An 18,002-nucleotide genomic window follows, 5' to 3' on the forward strand; every position below is an offset into this window, starting at 1 on the left:
GCATGACCGTGTCATATGGACGGCGTTTTCTTGCTGTGCTGAAAAAGCAACGAGGAGTTTTAAATGCCAAAGCCAGCTCACACTTCAACAGCATTATCAGGCTGACTCACTGCTTTCGGCCAAGGAAAGGGCTGTGCAAACTTTGCACAGGCTTTTTCCTCCCCTGCCTCATAGATGCATTTCTAATAAAACAACTTCCTTCTCAGTGTTTAGTATTTCCTCCGACGTGCAAGCCAGTCCCATGGGATAAACAGGATTGAGTTTGCAGCTTCCGAGTTGATTTTTCTTTCCCGCCTCCCTAGCAGCTCACCTCCACTTGGCAACTTTTTACAGCCTTGCCTGAATATAAAGCAGCTCCCAGGGATGGTCTGTAAACCAATTCACACAGGCTGCAAAATAGGCAAGGGACTCAACGTCTTCTCTTTATCGTTCCCTCTAAATACACTGGTGGCCAATGAGGAAAGCAGGTTGAAATCTTGTGACTTTACAGATAGTGATCCAACTGCTTTTTGGCTACTTTGCCAATGCAGGAACCCCATTATTCTTTCAGGGGCCAGCATGTGTGAGGATCCAGGACTCAACTGCTATAAATTCAAGCTCTGTTCTTAGACTACACCATGCACTGCTTTTGTAATGCAAATGGAAGGCACAAAGTGTCCCTTTGATAATGTGCAGTCAGGAGACAAAAAAAGCATTCACTGCAACAGTAAAACTAATTCATAAAGCTGAGGGACAATAGGAAAGCATTATGGATATTTAAAAAAAAATATATATTTCTCAGAGATCAACTTGATCACAAATGTAAACAGTTCAAATGCAAACCAGGAGGAGGTGGGGGAAGCAGAGAGACCCAAAGCCACTGCCTGAGCTAACCCTGGGCAAGTTTGAGGAATGCAAAGATTCAGAGTTCAGCATAAAACTGGTTTGCAGTTTGTCACTGGAGGGCTGAACCTGGGGCTTTCTTCTGGTTGCTGAGTTAGGTGAGCTGGTTTGCTCTTCAGAAACAGGAAAATCATAGTGTTGGGTGGTTTTTGTTTTTGTTTTTTTTTTTAAGTTGAGGTTAGAAAACAGTTACAAGGCACTTCTGAGAGAACATGTTTTTGGGGGTAATTTTTCTCCAACACCTGCCAGAATTTAGCTCAAGGTCATATTGCCTTGGTGCAGTACACTGAGTGCTGGAGGAGGTAGAGGGCTGGAGAAAGGGGATAAAAGGACTTCTGAAATGGTTCTACTGGCCTGGTCAGCCAAGTGACAGCACTGCCATAATAAGGGTGACGCTGGGCAGTTGCCACAGCATCCTGATGGTGTAATATTCAACTTTTGGCTTGATGATTGCATCTGCCAGTTGTGTCTGCAGCTGTGATGGGGCTGGTCGGGAGTGTTGGTGTTGAGGTGGTTTGATGCCACAAGGAATAAGTAACTGGAAGAGGTGTGAGGGGGCAGCTTTGCCTCCTGTTATCTCAGTAATAAGCTTTGGGCAGTATTATTTTCATCTTTTTCTGCCATCCTGTGTCTGTGACACACCCATTAAGATGCCCTGCTACAGCAGGCAAGGCAGAGAGGGGGAGAGTGTTATTGATACCTGGTTACAGATAAGATAAAGTCTGTCACTGTCCTGGCATCCAGCATTTGCAGTTGGGGGTGGAAAATTTGAGAAAAGGCATACGTTTGGGCAAGGGGTGTCATTAGGAGACAAACTTGGATGCTTTCCATCTGTATCTGTACTGGAGACTTTACCCACAGTCTCCTGTAGTCAAAGGTGATAAAAAAGAAGAAAGCCTTCTTGTTTGTTTTGCCAAAAATTATCTCAACTGCATTTAAAAAGGGGCTTTTATTAAGGCTGCTGCTCTCTAAATACCATTCATAAAACAGTGATGAGAGAATATGATGGAAAGTTATATTTTTCTCTGTCACTTTGATTTCTTTGTTACTGCTAAAACGACTGCTCTGACTCATATTTTGCATAGTTATTTTTACCTTTTCAAATGTTCCTTAACTGTTCATATTACCCTGGGCAAATCCCCCAGGGATAATTTTCATTTGCATGCAGACTTTGATGGTGTTATTAAGCAATCACTTTCTGTACTAAGTCATTATTAAAAGTAATACCACAGAGCCTCAAAAACACATTAATGGTGCCAAACAATCCGCATTTCAGCGCTAGATTTATGGGAAGGGAAAAGCACTAAGGCTCATACTGTTCAGTGGATGCTGCTCTGTAGCAGCAGCAGGCATGTTCAGAAAATACTGGAGTCAGATTCAGAGTCCTTAACTGTTGTCAGCCTTATTCTTTCAAATGCTTTTTTTTTTTTTTTTCCCTTTTTTTTTTTTAAACAGCCTGCTCGCTCCTTATATTTTTTTCCTCTTGGATTTGCCCTTTTCCTCTGGCCTTAGTAAGGAACCCTGTCTGCAGTCTTCCAGTATACACAGGCTGGGCTGATTCTGGGAAGGAGGGGTTGGCCTTCCCATCTGTAATCACCATTTTATGGCTTTCACTCGAGGTGTTAATGCAGATCAAATGGGAAACACTCCAACAAGAGTGTTACAGCTTCTCGCTCTACCCCGCTTATGGTCCCAATCGTTAATTCTGATTATAAGACCTAAAGGTAATTCTGTTTGCTCTCCTAATGCATTGCAGCTCTCCCGGTGGTCCAGCTTCTCTTTTCTCCAATTCCCATCTTGATCAATTGTTTGCAAATAATTAAGCTTTTAAGAGATAATGGTAGGAGCTAATGTACACAACAAAGTAAAGGTCTCAAGTCACTGTTTATTGAGCAGAGTTACAATTTGCTTTGATATCCCAAAGCGATCCAGAGTGATAGGTGGACTTGCCAACGGGAATCAGTGTAGTGTTTCTAGAGACACCCTTCAATGTGTATTTATATATCTATATATTTCATAGAATATCTCAAGTTGGAAAGGACCCATAAGGATCATGGAGTTCAACTCCCTGTGGCTACCTAAAACTAAACCATTTGACCAAGATGTGTATATATATATGTATATACACAATGTATTTAGATATATTTTATACCTGTGCATGCAAATATAATATACATAAATACCCAAATATACATGCACATACCTCTGTGCATGTGCCTTTATCCTTTTAAACAACCATTAGAAAGATTTTGGAAAGCACCTGTCATTCTCACATGGGAAATAATGACCAACAGCAACAGTTTCAACTGAATTTCCAATTTCTTCATAAAATGGCAGTTCTCAGGGTTTCCCCCTTTCTCTCCATTGCAATGTGATGTCTGCCTTTGCCTGTAGCACAGGCCTTCCTAGCCCTGTGGGTGGGAATGCAACAAGGCTTTGAATGTTTTTATAGCAACCTACCCTGTGGCATGCTGATTCTTTGTCAAGCCATTTTTTTTATTATTTTTTTTTAGTCTACAAAGAAACAAGTCGTACAATCCACAGCAGGCTTATATAATAAGGATGCCCAGCATTTAAGATTATTTTAAACCACACCGAATCCTAGTTAAAAATCCTGCCACATTGTGAACCTTTAGCTTAGATGGATTAGCTACATGAAGTTCAGGGCTGTCATGTGATTATGACAATTACAGATTTATCATGAAATTAAAATTTTATGCTGTGCTAGGATGAAAAAAAAAAAGAAAAATCAGATTACCTTAAACATAACGTAATCTGAGGAATTTGGGGTGTGGGACTTTTAAAGCAATTATTTTTACAGTGGCTGTATTATTCTGATGGTTAATTTTATCCAGTCTTGTCAATTTGGAAAAAAGTCCAGAACAATTGAAAATTGCTTAATGAAGACAGAGTTCTCAATTCCAATAGCTAGAGGCTGTCTGGTAATTATTGCTTGCTGCATGAAATTAGACACAGTTTGTTCAATTACTTAAAATTAGATCACATGTAAGGTGGCAACATGAAATAGGAAAAAAAAAATTTTGTCCTCGCTTGATAGCAAAGTAATGAAATGGGAAGTAAGCTATAAAGATGAAAATGTTACAAATCATGTCTGTAGGACTGGTTTTTTTTAAGAGAAGCAAAATATTATGTTCAAATAAATGGACCTCAGTCAAGAACAACTATCTGTGGTGGATTAACATGTATAAAAGGTGGATAATAAACTTCATGCTGTATTTTTGCATGTGTGAAATACATATTACCCATTAAAAAAAAAAGAAGTAAAATTTCTTTCCCTGTGTCTTCCACTTTGCAATTCTGGAGCTATTTCATGTACATGCAGAAAATACAGGGCATGGTTTACAGGTGTGCAGGTTATCTGTGGGTTTACTGTCAAGCGACAGTATTTTTTAAATAATAGGAAGTTGCCCTTCCATGTTGGGGCAAAGAAAATGTAACTTCTGGAGCTGATGGCCACAGCAGTGGGCTTTGAAATGGACACACTGGGCGAAGGGAAGTTGCTGAAGTTACAAGAAAAATCCCTATTTGGTAAAATGAGGTGGTGCAGGCATGTGACATAGCCATTAGATGTCAGATTATGCAGTTTACAAGAATACATAAAATCTGCTAAATAGTTACAATACCAATAAGATTGCAGAATTTTATGAGGTTTTAAATTCTTATGCTTTACAAGGTTTCAGTTTACATCTCCTGTAATATTATGCCAAAAAATACATCCGAAGAATATGGGAATGTTTCAGGCTGGGGGGGGAAGGGGATGTGTGTATAACAGCAAATATTTGTGAATATTCACTGCTAAATAGGATGTTGTGATAGGTCTAACCAGTTAAGCAAATTCTCTTTTTAAAATGTTGTTAAATACCTTGCAGCTGACCAGGTCTGAATCTGATGGGTACTGTGACTTGGTGTCCAGATTAGGAGCCAAGCCACATCCTCAGAAAGGAGGAATTCCTAGGAATTCTTATATTTGCAGCGTTTAGCCATCTCCTTTTGGGACAGTGATGCTTTTACATGGAAGGAGAGGACAGAAATGACCTTGCTAATGTAATTTCCAAATTTCAAACTTGGATGTGGTTTTTGCTCCTGATTTATTAAGCAATCTGTATTCATGCAGAAGCAAATTTTCTGAGAAAGCAATCAAGTTCTCACAAGAAAGTTAACTTATGATTGAGTTTTAACATTATCTTCAATTAAACCAGTATTTATTTTCTGTCTCTTAGGATTAGTGCAGCACAGCTATGTTAATGTCAGGCAAAAATGTGCTGATCACTGACCTTGTGCTGGCCTGTGTTCAAAACCCAGCCGTTTGTTTATGTTCAGGATGCTGATCTTATTTGCAAATTATTTTGGGGCACTGGCAAGATTTGTCTTCACTATCTCAGAAAACGTCAGAGTGTTTTAGTTTTGCAGAGAAGTGCTTTATTGCATTCTTTATTGTTCTGTGAAATACAAGGGGGGGACACAATAAAAAGGTGATTTGACTCTGATCAGTCATTCGAGACATGTGTAAAAACTTTAAGCTAATGCAACAAATATCCTTCTTGAGTATCAAGGTACTGCCAGTATCCTAAGCAGTTATTTCTCCACTTCACTAATCTTTATAATTGGCTTGTCTTTTACTGCCATTAATTAAGTGATGTAGTAGCCCATTAATAATTATAAAAGAGTGACACACCTCAGCATTTTCACCTTTCGATAATAGATGTCATGGCTCTGTGTTGGTTTTGTTTTGTTTTTTTCTTTTTAATTTAAAATAAAAAGTAGGCAAAAAGCACATTGTTTTAAATATATATATTTATTTTGGTGTCTTATAGCACCCTTACCCTTCAGAAGAACAGAAAAAGCAGTTGGCACAAGACACAGGGCTCACTATACTTCAAGTGAACAATTGGTAAGTAATTTTCCTCAGTGTTTCTATACAGTTGCTGGCACTTTCCAGCTAATGCTTTGCATTTTTGAGGACACACCTTGCCCTTGTCTGCTCCCCCCCTTCCAGCATTTTATTGATGTGCAAGTGATATAGCCAGTGGTTTCAGTTATGGGAAGTAGGAGGTTTGCTGTAGCAGAAGACAAGATCTGTTCATTTTGGCATGTAGCTTTCTCAGTGAGCAATTTTCAAGTATATTGACATTTGGGTACCAGTACTGCTTCTGGCTGAGGATGTCCTCTTCAAGAGGAAGCCACATCCATTTTGAGAACTTTGGTCTTGGAAGATGTTGAGATGTGGGGTAAAAAAAAGGGGCATTTGGTCCCACTTCCATAGAGCGTGTTGTTATTTTGGGATGCTGTAATGCTTTTTTAAAGGTTGTTAGTGGTTTTGTTCCTTTTGTCTGACATCCTTCTATCTTTTTACCAGTTTGTTTAAAAAATCCAGGTGTTAAAAGTTTGAATAAACTTTGAGGACAGGCTGCTGAAGTCCACTTGCAGCTGAAGTATTATGTGGAGCAATGTAATTTATTTGTTCATTCCAACTAAGGGTTCCTGGAGCCCCTGACTTGTTGTGATACTGATATTTTTAAAGGAAATCAGGATCCATACTGCTGCTGCAGTGGATTTGGAGTTGCTAACTATCTGGGATGTGGTGAAGGCAGCCAACACAAATTACTCATGATTTACGTATAAAAACACAACAGTGAACCCTTAAAAAACCCTTTGATTTATTACCCATTGCTATTGCTTTGAAATGCAGGTTTCTCCCACTATCCCAGAACAAGTGTGATATCTGAGGTGTATTGCAATCTAATACCTTGTAAAACTAAGTGTATCTAATTAATTGTCCTAATATTTTTAGATTAGTGTTTATGATGGGAAACCTTATCCTCTTTGAAGTAATACCCAGAAAATAGCCAAGGCAAACAGCAAGCCTGCTGGGGAGAAGGAAGGAGGAATGCCAGTTTGCAGACAAAAGTATTTTTTTCCGTTCAATAAATGTCAGAGATTAATATTACTGAAGCTCTGATTACATGGCCTAATCCATTTTAGTGAATAAATTTGGTCTTGATGTCCATTGCACCTACATTAACAAACCCTCCTCTCTTAGAGAGAGTGGGAGCCTATGGGAGAGATTGCAGATATATTAAACCCCATTACAGAAAATGTAATTTCTGTCAATATAATCCCATGTATTCTTCAATTTAGTACTTTAGAGATAACAAGCTACTTACAATATATTTGCCTTTGGAGGATTAATTTACAAAGTGCACTATCTGGGAGACGCAGGCAGGCTCACATAAGCATAGCTTGTAAGGGTTATCAATTTCTTTGACCCCACAGCAGCCCTGGGAGATCAATTTTTTGAAGCCCTTTAAGACACCGAATAAAGGAAAATGCCAAATACTTAGTATATGTGAAGTATGCTTCCAAGATACGTACTTCAAAATGGAGGAATAAAAGGCACTAAACGTGAAATACAGGTTTTATAGAAATGTAACCTGTAGTATTTTTGCTCAGCCAGGAATAGTATTTGCTACAGCTTTCCACTCTCCAACTTTCGTCCGGGACATACCCTGGTTTATGGGATTGTCCTTCAGTGTAATGACTGATGCTTTGGCCAGCTGAGGAGTGGTGTTGGACAGTGGTCTTACTCAGTGATGGCATGGAGCAAGTGTGTGCTGCTTTGGAGGGGTTTGGGAGTGTAGGATTCAGTGTGGGCTGCTATGTTTATTTAGAATGAACCATCTAAGAAATGTTTTGAGTTGATGAACATGGGATGCTTTGAACTAAAACTGGTAGAAGTGACTTTCCGGGATGTTTTTTGGTACCCATCTTACCTCGAGTTTGAGGAGGTTTTGCTTTGGTTTGGTGTCAGAAGTGTTTTTATAAGATCCTTATGTGCAAGGGAAAAAAAAAAAAAAAAAAAAAAAGGGAAAAAGTAGGTCAAAATACATTATAAGTGAAGTATTGTGGATGTAGGGCAGGCTTCCTCTGCTTGAGCTAGTTTGCTAATTCTGCTGTGGTGTTACAATTGTATAAATTATTGAGATGATTCCCCTCCACAGTCCCATGAGGATTTAACACTATAAAACTGGTCAGAACTTTCTTAAATCACAGGTGGTGGGCAGAGATGTCAAAAAATGGTAATTCAGCCCCTGCTTTTTGCAAAGGGTGCTTAGGAGCAAGGAGACCATGAGGCTGGGGTTGAGCATACAGGCTGCACAGACAAACGTGCATGCTCAGGAAACATCTGTCTATGAGGTGACCAACGAGCTGTTCATCCCCTCCCAAAGGCTGAGAGGTACAGGGCAACCCTCTCCCAACTTTCTCTGCAATCCTTTCTCTTCTAAGGCAGTATACAGAAGAAGAAACTCTCTTTGCCTAAATTGTTTGTGGCAGGGAGGAGCTAACAGATTGTTTCTGGTTGCCTTTGCCTTTCTTCGGTGGGCTCATAAGTCATTCAGCCACGACTTGCAAAAAAATTTTGCCTTCCTTCTTAGATTCTTCCAAACTTGTTAACACACATGTACATTTTTGTATTAATGATGAGTCATTGTAAATCACTGTTGCAGAGATTAAATAAAATGCTGAAGGGCAGGCTGAGTGCAGATCAGTCATAAATTATTGGCAGCAACACTGCATGTGGGAATACATGAAATGTGCATGAAAAACATAAACTCATGTCTGGTAGCATGGTCGTTAGCCCAGACTGGGAATGCTGGATTTTCTGGATGGCATTAGAAGTTTGCCACAGAGCAGGCAGTGAAGAGAGCATTTGTTTTGTGCATATTGAAAGCATTTGAACAAATTTTTTTGTGTCATATTTTGAATGCCTTTACAGTATGTGCTAGTTGCATACTTCAGTTCTCTTCCATAATGAAAAAAATGGTGTTTTTCACATATGGTTTGCCCAGTGTTCAGACTCCTGGGGTTGATGCACACAGCTCCTGCTGATGGTGGAAGACTCAGAAATGGGGTGATAATGTGACACGTGGCAGAAAATCAGTGGTAGGACATATGTCTTAAAAATTATCAGTTTTACCTTAGCTCCTTTGCTTGGTTGTTTTATTTTATTTTTTATTTAAATCAATTAAAAAATCCATGAAGAGGGGTTTGTTTTGTTTTCCCCGCACACGACAATTTTCCTTGTGAATCACCAGCATTGTTCTCTAGGATTGTGTTTTTTCCACAGTCAGATCTTTCCGTCATGGGAAGAGGGAGCAAAAAAACCCCCAAACCATTGCATTTAGGAAGGTAGCAGACTTCAGGATGTCATTAGTCTAAATGAACCCTTCAGGCCTCCATCAAGTTAGTCATTTAACCCTACAGCCCTTTAGGGTTGGAAGCAAGGATAACATGACACCATTCTGTGGTTGGATGTGGAAAGGATCTGACCAAGTCCAGATTAATAAGGTGCTTTCCTTGGTGATGAAACTTGTGATTGAAATATCCAGGAGGTGTGATCCAATCACTTTTTACTTCAGCTGACAGCCAGACAGACTATATTGAATAATCTATACAGTTTTCTTGTTCACTACATTCTGGCTGAATCTCTTCCCTTTAAGAACTAGTGTTAAATAATTACTGGTGGTAACCTATGGAGAAGAGAGAGCAATTGTCATCACGGGCTGCATCACATGTCAAACACTTGTATATGTTTAATAAGAGTGTAGGTACACACAGATAAATGTCTGTATGTTTGTAGAATAATGTGCCTATATAACCTATCTATATGTGCATGTCTATGTACTCAGTGCTGGTGAGGCCACACCTCGAGTCCTGTGTCCAGTTCTGGGCCCCTCAGTTTAGGAAGGATATTGAGGTCCTGGAGCAGGTCCAAAGGAGGGCAACCAGGCTGGTGAAGGGATCTAGCACAGAACCTAAGAAGAGAGGCTGAGGGAGCTGGGGCTGTTCAGCCTGGAGAAGAGGAGGCTCAGAGGAGACCTCATCACTCTCTACAACTCCCTGAAAGGAGGGTGTAGCCAGGTGGGGGTTGGTCTCTTTTCCCAGGCAACTCTCAGCAAGACAAGAGGGCACGGTCTCAAGTTGTGCCGGGGGAGGTTTAGGTTGGACATTAGAAAGAATTTCTTTACCGAGAGGGTGATCAAGCATTGGAATAGGCTGCCCAGGGAAGTGGTGGATTCTCCATCCCTGGAGATATTTAATAAGAGACTGGATGTGGCACTCAGTGCCATGGTCTGGTACCTGCAAAGGTTGTGGATCAAGGGTTGGACTCGATGATCTCTGAGGTCCCTTCCAACCCAGCCAATTCTATGATTCTATGATTCTATGATATGACTATATCTCTACACAGGAGTGCATACAACTGCTCTAAAATGATAGTTAAAAAAAAAAAAAAAAAGAAAGAAAAGTTTGAAAAGTCAAATGCTTAAAGCTCCAACCACTTATTAGGTGTTTCCATTCTGTTTTTTCCAAAATACCCTTGTGCTATCTAGGGCACAGAGCAGACAATGATGTAGTAGCTAGTCAATATTTTATCCTACCCTGATTCTTCAGTGCTTCATTCGTTGAGCTGTATTCAAACCATGCTTGAAAATGGAATTAATAATTACTTCTGGGCTTTCCTATGGCACTTACTGCTGTAATACCCAAATCCTCCCCCAGCCTCCACTTGTCTATATATGCATACAAGTTTGTGGGCCTGCATAGTGTGTTTACAGTTCCCCCCCAAAGAGAGTGAATAGTGTTGTCCCAGTTCTCAAGTGGAGAAGCAGGGCTCAGAGAAGTTCAGGTCCAGCACAGCCACTGGTTTTGGGTCAGTGTGGTGCTGTCAGATGACTGAAAATAACAGCAAGTTATCCACATTTAAGAACAAATTACCATTGAGTTCAGTGGAAACTCCTGATTTTTAATGCCTCAGCATCTTATATTGCCAGACTCCAGTGCTGGGCATGAAGGAGAGACATGAGAAGTTTGGGTTTCATGCTTTTTCTTCAGCAGCTTTCAAGCAGTCAAAGGCAGACATGGACCAGAAAATTCTCTTCTCCACTGTAGTGTTCAGCTGCCTCAGCTGGGACTGCTTTTCTTGCTGTTTGCTGCCTTATTCATTCAGTGCAGGCAAAGTTTATTTCCTGTAAAAAATCAATTTTTCTACATTATAGTGCTTTTTCTTATAATAAACATAGCATTCATTGAGGTGGTTGAGGAATTTGGCCCTATCAAAAACTGTACTATGATCTGGTAACCAAACAGTTTGCATATAATGGTAGATGAAAGAATAGGGTGCAAGCAGCTCTAGTAATACAGTTTCCTGACTCTTGAGGTCTTGATTTTATGAGCTTGGCTTCTTTAAATGTCAGTTTTGTGTGTAATTTACTAGGCTTGCAAAAAAAACAAAACCAGCAAAAGCCACCCAAACCAAAAATCAGCCCAACGAAACACACTGGAAAAAATGAACAAATAATATAAATTTCCCTAATCTCATTCTTGGAGAAAACTGAAGTTATTTTTGCTGAAACTTTATAAGGAAGAAATGTCAAAAGGTCTCCAAGACCAGCCTGAAGATGAGTTTGAAAAATCTGAGATAGGTTTGCAATGGAAAGACCAGAGCATCTTACCTTTTGTAGCTCAGCCAACTCAGAGCATAGACAGCTGGAAATACTTTATTACTCTTGTAGCCCTATCACAACTCCCCATGGCAGGTAGTTTCTTCCTGCCCCTATTCCTTTCCAAATGGGTTATGGCAGTGGCAGAACTTTGCTGCTGTAGTCACATGGGGCAGGAGACAAAGCCCTTTGGCATGGCAAGGGCAGGCAGGGGGTGTGGTGGGGATGGGAGGATTTTGCACTTCTCATGGGGAATGAGTGGGGAGCACTGCTGCAAGGGGTGTCCTTCCCATCTGTGCACTGGCCATGTCTGGTGGGGTTATGGATGCAGATGGAGGGGTTATGGATGAAGCAGATTGGGGGGGATGCAGATGTGGTGGGTGGGGAGGATGCAGACTGGGAGGGACGGATGGGGGCATGGGAGAAGATGCTGATGGGGCAGATGGGAGAGGCAGATGGGGGGAATGCAGACGAGGACAGATGCAGAATGGGACAGATGCAAATGAGGTAGATGCAGAAAGCCTCTTCCCACCCCTGATCAGATGTGGGAGGGAAGGAGGAGCATCTGCATGGCTCTGTGCCCTACCACCCTTTGGAAAACAGTCCGAGGCCTCTGTTTTCCCACTGTGTCATAGAATGCTCGGGGTTCAGTGCATCTAAAGCACTCCCCAAACATTCCCAAATCCAAGTGATAATATTGTCTGGTGATTCCCATGTGTTGAGCCCCACGTCATGGCCTGGAGGGGGGTGGAAAGGCTCCTCTATGGGTCTGGGTGTTTAATGTAGACATCAGCTTCTCTCAGATCCATTGCTGAGGGTGATACCCTGAGCAAAAGGCCAGCACATGACCAGTGCACCACTTTAGTCCCACTTAAGCACTATTTTTAGGGTGTAAGAGGGGGAGGAGGCTGGCAGGAAGGGAGCATAGCAAAAGCAGGTGCCTGTCCTGTAAGAAGGGGTGGATTTTCACCCTGTCTGCCTACCAAATCACAGGCTACAATAAAAAGGCTAAGTATTTGATTTGCTACTCTGCAGAGCACGTCGCATGCAGAGGTTTTCAGACCTAGGCAAGTAAATTATCTGCTTGTTTTCAGATGTATCTATTACTGCTTTTGTTGCCGTAAACAGATTAAACGAGAAAAGGTCAAGATGCAATTTGAATCTGTGTAAGAACATAACAAATACTTTTTTCAGTAATCAGATACAGTAAATACAACTACTTATTTACTTGTAAATGTTAAAACATTCACAAATTATCCTCCCAACTTCAGCAATACAAACTTAACTGTCAGATTTTGGAAACTATTTGCTTTCCTTCTTTATGTGATTCAAGACTAAGTATACAGATGTTATTTAAACATCGTTTTGTTAGTGGGAATACATGCGAAAGCAGGAAAAATAGATGTAAGAAAGAATGTATGTTTCAGGTTTGACAATACATATCATTCATTGTTCTAGGGTAAAATAAGACAGTAGGTGTTTGCAGCATGAAAATCATGACCCCCCCAGAAAACACAGTCCCCCACAAAAGTAATTCAAAAAAGAATTTGGCTGAGTGAATTGTTATACCATTTGAGCAATTTGGAATATGTGTGGTAAATTAACTGTTTTAAATGTACCATGTGCTGGGATTTTCAAGCAGATTTTTACATTTATGTTTTCACTAAGTCTTAGCTAATTGTTATGTCTTTCACCTTGAATGCCAATTGTAATAATAATATTACATCTGTAGTCTATTTCTCTGTTCTTAAATTACAGCAATCAGGAATACTCACTAGTTAAAATCTTGTATAGTTACTCATAAGAAAATATTGAAATCAGACGAAAAAATGTTTAGCTTGCATATTGCCTTAGACAGCCCTGGAGAGCTGCCAGGCAGCCAAGGTATTATTAGAAAAGCTGAGCAAATAGCTTGCAGGGGGAAGAGTTGGGAGTTTAGAGCCATCAGGTACCACTGTATCACCAGCTTTTAGGCTGGGGGTTTTTTTGTTGTTGTTGCTTGGTTTGATGTTTTGTTTTGTTGGCTTGGTTTTATGTTTCTTTGTGGTTTTTTGTTTGCTTTTTGTTTTGTTTTGGTTTGGTTTGATTTGGTTCAGTAAAGCTATTTAAAAAATACTGCACAGTGGTAAACATGCAGGGTTTGGTTTTGGAATGCAGGTTTATGAAGTAGTGATACAGTTTTGGCACAGAACACAAGTGTTTTTTCCAAAAGGGGCAGATGCCTGGAGGAGGTGGATAAAGAGGTTTTTGGGGGGAAATACCTCTGTTGGCCTCCAGGATTTCAGATGAAGCAAAGGAAGAATGTTCAGACTGGAGAGCTGATAGACCCTGGCAGTCTCTGCATGCCCCAAACTGCATCAATTTGCACCAACTAGCAAACTAATTGGGGACCCTGATCATTGAGCAAATAAAATAACTGATGTTACTTCATTCACACAGATGCTTTTTTGAAAGGGAGAAAGGTGGGTTCCCTCTACAGAACATAAGTCTTGACTTATAAAAGGCGGTTGATAAGTTAATATGAAGCAAAAAAATAATCCTGGCTTTCCGTGGGCTTTCCATCCTCTCCTGGGCTGGTTTTGTACCTGACAAACTTTTTTTTCAGTCAGTGTATTCATATGCTATAAAAAATGCACTATCAGGTGTCAGGGAAATAAGATGAAAAAGTGCTGTGCAAACATTCACCACTTGCTCTTTTCTCCATTCCTGGCCTAGGTTCGCTCTGCAGGAGTAGGGTAGGAGTCAGAAGTCTTTGGTTGCTATTTTCTATTTTAAAAAATACACGCCTAGATTCAGGTGTGTATTGTCGCAAAACATGAGTTTACCTATAAAAAAACCCATCCAGGACACTGTTGTGTTGTGGAAATGCTGCATTGCAAACAAGGGGAGGGGTCTGCTCCAGTTTCTGTAAATACAATTCTCAGGGCTTGGTTTCTCTTCATTGTGAGAGATCATAGAATGATAGAATTGTTTTGGTTGGAAAAGACCTTTAGGATCATCAGGTCCAGCCATGAACCCAGCACTGACAAATCCACTACTAAACCATATCCCAAGGTACCACATCTACCCATCTTTTAAATACCCCCAGGGGTGGTGACTCCACCACTTCCCGAGGCAGCCTGTTGCAGGGCCTGACAATCCTTTTGGTGAAGAAACTTTTCCTAATATACAATTTAAACCTACCCTGACACAACTTGAGTCCCTTTCCTCTTGCTCCCTCACTTGTTACTTGGGAGAAGAAGCTGACCCCCACCTCGCTACAACCTCCTTTCAGGTAGCTCAGGATAAGGTCTCCTCTCAGCCCCTTCTCCTGCAGACTAAACAACCCCAGTTCCCTCAGAAGCTCCTTGTAAGACTTGTTCTCCAGACCCCTCACCAGCTTTGTTGCCCTTCACTGGACACACTTTAGCACCTCAATGTCTTTCTTGTAGTGAGACACCCAAAATTGAATACAGTATTTGAGGTACAGCTTCACCAGATGCTTCTGTCAGGAAAAATGCCCTCTATATATTAAAAAACTAAACATACATATATACCCTCAATATATTTAAAAATAAATAAATAAATAAATAAATAAATTTAAAAAAAAAAAAAAAAGGAGAGTAAATGGTTTGTCATTGCTTTGCAAGTCAGGTTTTGGTCTATTCTTGTCATAGCTACCTGAAGTATGTTTACATACAGTTTTCCTTTCTGGTATTTTGTGCTTGCACAGACCTGATCTCCACCTATTTTGTGTAAACAGTTGCTGAGATTGGTGTAAAGTGATTAACCACTGCAGACTGAAACACCAACATGCAGAGAAAGACTCCCTCGGAGACCCCCTCTCACACTTACATCAGGTGCTGGCTGCAGGCTGCACCTGTGTAAGGCAAACTTTGGGGTTAAAATTATCAGCCTGAAATATTAAAAATGGGGCAAACATTGCCTCCTTCTTGGCTAAAAGTGTTTTCTGAGCTCCAAAATGAAACACAGCCAGAGGCGCAGGGCGAGAACCTGCTTTCGAGGGCGTGCATTTGGCCCTGCCTGCCCTGAAGTGATTTGGGTGTAAATGATGTATGGCTGGCTCTACCAGCATTAGTGCTAACGAGGCTTCTGCCTTTTATTTTACTTTAAAAAAAGAAAAGAAAAGGCAGCAGATGCTGCTGAAAAAATATTACTTCCACAGTTCTTCAGCAAAATCTAGGTCATGTAACAGTTTCATGGATTATTATTTTTCCCCCTGCCCAGGCACTGTAGTCCTTGTAGCTTTTTTGACTGAAAGCACAACAGCATCCACTCCTTTTTAAATCTCAGAGATACCGACTTCTCACCTGTTTTTTTAAGGTGGTTTATACCATCCAGGGGGCTGATCCCTAAGCTTTCTGTGTTTTATGGTTTCACAAGTTGACATTCCTCTGACCTCCCTGTGCATGTTTTGTTTTCTGAAGATCTCTTTTCTCCTGCCCTGAATAAAATGCTGTCAGGAGTAGGATTATTATAAGGAAAATTAATTACTTCACTTAATGGGAAATCATGTTTAGAAAAGGTAGATTACAAAGTAGGATATTAGTAGTGGTTAGAAAGCAGCGTTTTGAAGTGGGATGTCTTGAGGGGGAGTTTGTCCAGAAGTATGGGGTGGTTTTTCAGGTTAGCTGTGACTCAGAGTTGTATCTTTTGTGGCCTCTGGGGAAAAAAAAAAAAAAACAAGGACGGAAAAAAATTCAAACCAGTTTTGCAGGTGCCCACATCACACAAAATACACCAGCATGCTCATGTTTGTTGTCTTAGTAGCGGTGGTGAGGATGAAACCACAGGAATCCCAGTTTCCCTGCTCTGGCCTGAACCAACATCTTGGGGTATAGACCAGGGTGATGTCAAAGACTATTTCATCTACGAATCACAGGTCCCATATAGAGTTTTCTTATGTTTTTCTTTGGGGGCTCTAAGGGTCTTTTCCACCAAAGACATTTGTCAGGGCTTCTGGTTTGGCAACCCTGGCTTCGCTTCTCCTTGTCCCTTATTGGTGACAGTGTACAAAGTTACTGCATGCTCCCTGAGTGGCCTTCTGGAGATGGGAGAAGGTTGTGGAGATCTTTCCACGAGAGTGGACAAACCATCTCTCACATTCTTTGGTGAGTGGGAATGCACTTAAGCCAGCAGCAGGGGAGGGAACAGTCTCTCTGCTTTTGCTTGGGCAGAAGAACTGAGTACTGCTTCCAGCTCCCATGCCAATTGCATTGCAGGTAGGAGTGAGCAGGGAAAAAGAAATTTCAACAAAGATCCCAACTTGGTCTATGGAAAAAGCATTGGGCCTCAAAGGAGGACCCCTGTGTTTAGACCAGTTTTGTGTCAGGAGAAAGTTCAGAGCTCGTGCAGGCACCTCTCACGAACACTGCATTTCCTTGGATAAGACTTCATACTGGATTGGCAGAGGACAAGGGAATTGCTGAGAGAGAAGTGTTTCAAAAGAAATAGCAAGTAGTTTGCTACCAGTTCTCACCTGTAATCCCTGCCATTGAGTGAGACCTGAATTGTTGGCATGAAGTAATCTGCTGAAGACAAGTGGCTGGCTTGCACTGATGGCATACACCAAACCAGGACCTGAATTAGAGTCCAGATGTGCTCTTCTGAAGGTTCAAATGAAGAGCTGAGGTTCAGATCCTGCCTCAGAGCTAAGATAAAGACATGAGCTGGGAGATGTGCATTCCAGCCTGAGTACAGAGCCTGGGTACCCTCTGCCCTGAGCATTTGGGAGGTCCTGGGATTTGTGGCATTGTCTGTGCATGGAAGTACATGCATCTCTATCCCATCAAAGGTAGTGCTGAAATGAATCAGCCTCCAAATCTGCAGCAGAACAGCAACCAAGCAGCATTTGTCCTTGGGCAGGGAGAACATGTTTGTGGGAGGCAAGATTTTGGCTGATAGCTTGTTGTTTCCCCAATTGCAGTGCTTTATGGGGTCCAGTGCTGTCCCAGGCGTGAGTTAGAACAGCCTTAAAGCCGCTCTGCTAGATGATTCCTTGCCATATTCCTTAAAGGCTAATTGTGGCACACGGAGATCAGCAGAGTACAGCTGCGCTGGGATTTGGGAGCAGGGAAGAGACAGGAGGTCAGCTCTGCTGGCACTTTGCCATGTAAAGATTTCCCCTTACATCATCTGGCTGCTGAGGGCGAGTTTACATCTGCTTTGCACCCTGGGGGACTTGTGGTGTCAGGGAATGAGGTTGCTGTGAGCCCTCCCTGGTGCAGCCGAGACCTGCAGCATGGCCTCTGCTCCAGCTCCCTGGCATTGGCTGGGAGATGTTTGGATGCCAGACCTGGATTTTCACCGGAAACTTGCAAACTTGCCATGTCAGCTGAGCTTTTTCCAGTGGTATTTGTGGAAGGGAGGGGAGGAGGAGAAGGAAGAGATCATACCAGAAAGGCCAGCAGCAGCTCGCCTGTGATGTGTGAGGGCACTGAAATAGGCAGAGCAGGGGGGACCATCTCCAGAGAACCCTTTCCTTGGCACGTCAGCTCTTCACTCCTCCCTAGCAAATCCCTCCCTTGTTTTCCATTCAGAACTAACCAAATAAATACAAATAGGCTTCAGCTCCATCCTGCTGGGGAACAGGGAAATATT

At 41.5% G+C, this 18,002-nt stretch overlaps 1 protein-coding gene across 5 annotated transcripts in view; it reads left to right on the top strand.

Annotated features, from left to right (window-relative positions):
- Positions 1–18,002, top strand: part of MEIS1 (Meis homeobox 1) — a 110,464-nt gene that overhangs the window by 80,295 nt on the left and 12,167 nt on the right. For all 5 annotated transcript variants that reach the window (XM_071740210.1, XM_071740207.1, XM_071740211.1 and 2 more), the window contains exon 9: positions 5,718–5,794. In XM_071740210.1, coding sequence (XP_071596311.1) covers positions 5,718–5,794 — 77 coding nt within the window. The remainder of the gene's footprint in view (positions 1–5,717; positions 5,795–18,002) is intronic.

Source organism: Heliangelus exortis, chromosome 3, assembly GCF_036169615.1.
Source record: "Heliangelus exortis chromosome 3, bHelExo1.hap1, whole genome shotgun sequence".
Classification (NCBI taxonomy): Eukaryota; Metazoa; Chordata; class Aves; order Apodiformes; family Trochilidae; genus Heliangelus; species Heliangelus exortis.